The sequence below is a fragment of the Rhamphochromis longiceps genome, linkage group LG3 (genome assembly GCF_057381845.1).
Source record: "Rhamphochromis longiceps isolate RC_006_pf linkage group LG3, R_longiceps_female_GT1.1, whole genome shotgun sequence".
In the NCBI taxonomy this organism is placed as follows: Eukaryota; Metazoa; Chordata; class Actinopteri; order Cichliformes; family Cichlidae; genus Rhamphochromis; species Rhamphochromis longiceps.
Window position 1 is genome coordinate 25,081,224 of NC_140559.1, and position 5,812 is coordinate 25,087,035.

General features: G+C 36.2%; 1 protein-coding gene across 1 annotated transcript; it reads left to right on the plus strand.

Moving 5' to 3' along the window:
- The first annotated feature begins 712 nt into the window (after window positions 1–712).
- LOC146673632 (interferon-induced protein 44-like) lies at window positions 713–5,607 on the plus strand. The gene is made up of 8 exons (XM_085402295.1): window positions 713–749; window positions 1,234–1,278; window positions 1,408–1,441; window positions 4,012–4,204; window positions 4,452–4,601; window positions 4,789–4,960; window positions 5,060–5,160; window positions 5,365–5,607. Exons 1-8 carry the CDS (start codon window positions 713–715, stop codon window positions 5,566–5,568), a joined length of 936 nt encoding a protein of 311 aa, XP_085258421.1. The 3' UTR covers window positions 5,569–5,607.
- Window positions 5,608–5,812: the final 205 nt, after the last annotated feature.

A 5,812-nucleotide genomic window follows, 5' to 3' on the forward strand; every position in this document is an offset into this window, starting at 1 on the left:
AAGCAAATATAATCCCTGCCTTAAACATTGTATCTTTGACTGTTTACTTTAAAACCTTCCAAATATCCTGTCTATGGGATCGCAACATCTCAAATCAACTAATCTTTTAGAACATTTTCTACTTCACTGTCTCCAATTAGCATAAACATTTCATGATCCACAGTTTAAACATCTGTAATGAGCGCTGTGAAATTTAGTTTCATATATTAACATTTTTTTCAAGATAAATATTTTTGAAAAGTGGGTCTGTTGACTTTAAGGTTCTTTTCACACTTAAATCTTACACAATTTTTAAAATATCTCAATTTAATGACACGTGTTCTCATAGGAAGGTGGGGTACACCCTGCATTCAGGTCTTCCATTCCTCTGCACACAGATCATGATAGACACATACAAACAAAGAAGCTATAACCGACTAGTATGGACAAGTTAGGAGGAAATTCCTACAAGTCACATGCCCTAAAACTGAAAGCATGTTTATATAAAAAAAAGAGTCATACTCAGTCTACTTCAGTGGAGGCAACACCAGAGAACCACTACCTTTACGACACAATTGGATATTCAGGTATGCTAACTTTGTCTAATCATTTCAATACGGTAGGAAAAACAATGATTAAACGCAATTGGTATATAGTCCAATATATATAGTCCAATATCCTGGTATATATTCCCAACTACCTGTTTTATTCACAGATAGTTGGTGCAAAAAACATGAGCTTCTTTAGGAAAATTATCAAATCTATGTTGGGTAAGCAGTTTTTTTTTTAATGTAACATGTTTATGGCTTAAATATTTGTGGTGATTTACTTGTTTGTTTGCAGCTCTGCTTTAATAAGTTCATACATTTTGTTTTCTTTCTTTTTTTTTCCTTTCTTTTTTTTTAATTTTGCTCTCAGTGTGTTTTCATGCATGTCAAGCTCTTTGGGCTTTTTCATATAATATTACTCTTTACAAATAAAACTTGCCTGACTGAAATACTGAATAGTTTTTTGAGGTGTGTACACCAAAGCTGCTAAAAAAGAAAATCCTGGATTCTCATCTTAACTTGATCTTGATCAGTCATTGAATTTTGCAAAGTGATTTTATAATGGAAAAAAACGATGATGTACTTTTAATATGAACATAGCAAATGATAACATTTCATTTAACATAAGGGAGTAAATTATATAAGTAACATTGAATATGGAAAAGTGTTGTCAACATGTTGCTAGAATGTCATATTTTAATTGCAGGTACTCCCCCTTCACCTCCCCCTTCACCTCCTCCTTCACCTCCCCGTAAGAAATTTAAAATTTAATATAAAATTCTTTAAACTTTAAGATTAAACCAACACATAACGATGTATAATGAATTTAAAACAATTTCCTTCTCGTGTGATTCACACAATTAACATGTTCATTTTACAGTTTTACGGGTAGAAGAAAGAAAAATACCATGGAAGTGAGTATTATGGGGGTGGTTTATTCTTTGTGTTCTAGAACTTAAATGTGAGTTATGTTTTTAACACATGTTTGCCATTTGATGTCAGTCTCAGACCGGATTATATAATGTGTAAATGTATCAGTAGAGAGATTCAAACCTCCAATGTGCAGCTGTATTGCTGGCAATGAATCATGGTGCTGAGAGTGCACTGAGTGCTGAAATAAAGGTATTACATTAGGAATTCACAGGATTAGTTATTTTCTGCTGTTGCTTCTCCCTTGCCTCTTGGTGTTATACTTCTTATAATCTTTATAGATCATCATCGCATTTTCCTCTTATGTCTCTGACAATCAGGCCAATGAGTTACATGATACGTCAAAGCAAACTTTTATTTAACAAAATCACATGCCTTGTCTTTCTAGTTTATTTTGTATTCCTCGGGTTAGTTAGTTTCCCTCATGTCCAGCAATAAAGCTGGTTTTAGTTCACTTTTCATCTCCAACAGTCTCCATTCGCGTTCTACATTCCTGCCTGCCACACACAGATCCTGCCAGACACAAACAAAGAATCTATAACAGACTAGTTTGGACAAGTGAGGAGGAAATTCCTGGAAGCCAGAAGAAAATGAAAGCATGCTTAAAGGGCTGTGCGATATGACCAAAATCTCATATCCCGATATAAGAATTCTGTCGTCCCGGTAACGATATAAATCACAAAAATGTAACATTTTCTGTAAATTCTGTGAATTACAGCTCGTCTTGCGGGAAGTGTTTCCAGCTGCGCATCATGTAGCTGGAGTCGAGTGTTTTAACTGATGCATGAAACGATACATTTTTAGACATAAGTTGTAACGGCCGCCGTTTTCTTTGTGAGTATTTATTACACGGCGTGCTGCAGGGAAAAGCCTGTTCTAACATTTGAGCCTGGTGGCTCTTTTTTACTTTTCATCCGTAAATAATGTGCTCTTTCATGTGATTCGGTTTATTTTGAAAAGTCTCAGCAGGATCTTGAGCTTTATTGTGAAAGGTTTATGTGGAACATAAACAAGCAGATGCGATGCTGTTTATGTTGGCGCTTGTCCATATATATATATATATATATATATATATATATATATATATATATATATATATATATATATATATATAAATAAAAGAAGTCATACTCAATCTCCATCAGTGGAGGCAACATCAGAGAACCACTTCCTTTACGGCTCAACTCTGGTGTGCTAGCAACAAGGTGACTTGAATTTGGCTAGCTTTGCTGATGCTTTAGCAGTTGTGAGAAATGTAAAGACATTCACAGATGGGGATTATACCAAAAAATTTGTGCTTGATGTTGCCAATGAACTTCTTGATGACTTTTCGGATAAAGACAAGATAATCAAACAAATAAAAGACATTCCTCTGTTTGCAAGAACTGTTCACAATTGATGGCAAATCAAATGGCAAAACACAAGTGAAGGACATAAATGCATCCATTCTTTTCTCTTGATTTGCATGAGTCAACAGACGTAAGCCATTTATCTCAGTTCAGCGTGATTGCAAGGTATGTTGTTGGTGTCACACTAGGTGAGGAAAGTCTTGCTGTTTTGCCTATGAAAGGGACAACAAGAGGGGAGGATTTATTCAAGTCTTTCACTGAGCTCACCAAAGAAAAGAATTACTGATGAGTAAACTTATTTTGGTCTGTACTGATGGTGCTCTGTGCATGGTGGGGAAAAACAGAGGATTCGTAGCGCTTCTTCATGAACATGAAAAGAGAGCCATCCTAAGGAGGCACTTTTTCTCAGACGTGTGGCAAGCAGCTTGGTGAGGTGATGTCGCTGGTCATTCAGGTGGTCAACTTTATTGGTGCCTGAGCTTTAAATGAACGCAAGTTTAAAACACTACTGAATAAAGTTGGGAATAATTATCTTGGTGTTCTTCTGCACAGCAATATGCATTGGTTGTCAAGTGCTCAGCTGTTTCACCTCTTGTCTGAGCGAAATCCGGACTTTTCTTGAAATGAAAAATGTTGAGCATCATGAGTTAGCTAACACTGAGAGGCGCCTTAAGTTCTACTATCTTGTGGACATGACTGAACATGTGAAAATGCAAGGCGTTGGAAATACAGTCTTATCCCTTCAACAAGCAGTGTTTGCGTTTGAATCAAGCTAGAACTCTTTGTCAACGACATTGAAACAGGTTGTTCACCACACTTTGAAAAACTGGGAGAGTTTAAAGATGCATTAGAGATGGTCTGCTAAAATGCCATCTGCCTGTCTAAGGATGGTCTGTTCTAGTAGTTCTTGAGTGTTTATAGGAGCTGCCATGCCCATAATCCTCCCTGCTGTCTTATCAAAGTTGAAATCTGATCTTTTGCTTTTACAGTTAAATTACCTTACCTCAGGATAACAATCAGGCAGAAAGTGATAACCACCATCATGAAGCCACATTTGTGTGACTCTGGTTTTTAGTATTATTAAGCCAGCCAATGTACCCCTCAAGTGTTTTGTTTGCTTATTGTGTTATTTTTTGTGCGTTCATGCCACTGTTGTGTAAATTTTATGTGCATACTCAATCATATTTAATTTTCTTATTGAACAGTGAAAGAGAGCGAGACCTGCAGCTTGTCAGAGATTACAAGCCTCACAAAGATGTTGAGCATCTCAGAATTCTGCTTTATGGACCACCAGCTGCTGGAAAGTCCAGCTTCATCAACTCTGTCGACAGTACTTTAAGAGGCAAAACCACAGCTCGAGCTTTGGCAGCAAATGCCTCCGAAAGTTTCACCATTGCAGTATGTATAAGGATGTATCTATTCTTATCATAGTCACTGTTAGAGGGTTACAAAAAACACATTTCCTACAAGGCTTTCTAGGACTACAGGAGGGCACTGCAGCGGTAACTGCTTTGTAGAAATTGAACTAGAAAAGTAGGATAGTAGGTGCAACTATAGTGTAAACTATTCTGCAAATACCAAATTGTTTAGGTTCTTTAATATCTGGCACTGATATAACAACACTATATTTTTTATTTATTTATAGTACAGGACATATAAAATTCAGAAAGGAAATCCAGACACCTTTTACCCTTTTGTCTTCAATGACACCATGGGGCTTCAGTCCAGTGACCAAGGAATTCAAGTGGAAGACATCAAACTTGCCATCAGTGGACATGTTAAAGAAGATTACAGGGTATGATGTTTTCTTTCAGATGCTTGTACACAGTCTGTGATACAGAAATTGTATCATGCAAAAAAAGTTTCAGTGATTTTGCTTTTTTTCCCCCAGTTCAAACCCACATCTCTCTTCCATGAATCGGATCCTAACTGCAACAGTTCTTCTGTTTTCAGTCATTTTGCTCTTGCATTTTTTTTTCCAGTTCAATCCCAAATGCCCCTTGGCTGAAACAGATCCTAACTACAGAGGCTCCTCCACTTTCGATGACAAAGTCCACATTCTGGTTTTTGTCATTTGTGCTACCTCAGTGAGCTTAATTGATGATGCCACTTGGAGAAAGATGAACGATATCAGAGCAGCAGGTCGTGACAAACGTGAGAGCAGATGTTGTTCTACGAGCATATATGATGTCACAATTTCATATACTAGAAAAACATGAGATAAAATGATTGCATTGGTTTCTGTATTGGCAGAGATCCCACAAATAGCCATTCTGACAAAAATTGATGAAGCTTGTCCTGAAGTCCAAAAAGACATAAAGAACGCCTACAGGAGCAAGCACTTGAAAAAGCTGGTATGTTCAAAGAAGTAACTTTCATGAGTTTGTAGACAGTTTACACATGAATGTAACATCTATAATTCAGCTGTACATTTCAGTATATTTGTACAGAAACCTCAGCTGGAATCAGTACAAATAATTCAATAAGTAATTTATAATTATATCACTAGTGCAACAATATAGTTTCAGTTTTTAAAAATTTAATATTGTTTAACTTAGATGGAAACAGTGAACGTGAACCTGGGACTTCCACTGAACTGCATCTTCCTTGTGAAGAACTACCACAAAGAAATCGAGACAGATGACGGTGTGGATTCACTGATACTGAGTATACTGAAAAAGATCATTGACTATGGAGAGGACTACCTGAATGACCAGAATAATCGTGACCTGTCACCAATGTGTGAGGGGGACAGAAAATGAAAATTTTCAGTTACTCTTCAGGTGACTTTGCTTTGCTATTGCTGCAATCATAGTCATAGTAGTCATAGCAATCATAGTCACACAAAAAATTACTTTCATCAGAAACTTTAACCTACTGAATTTTATCTTGTTCTTATTTTCTGTAACTTTTTTCTTTCTCAAATTAAATCCAAATAAACTTCAAGTTGTTTATCTTAAGAAAATCAATAAATGTACTTTTTGTTATTTATTGAACAGTCAAAAT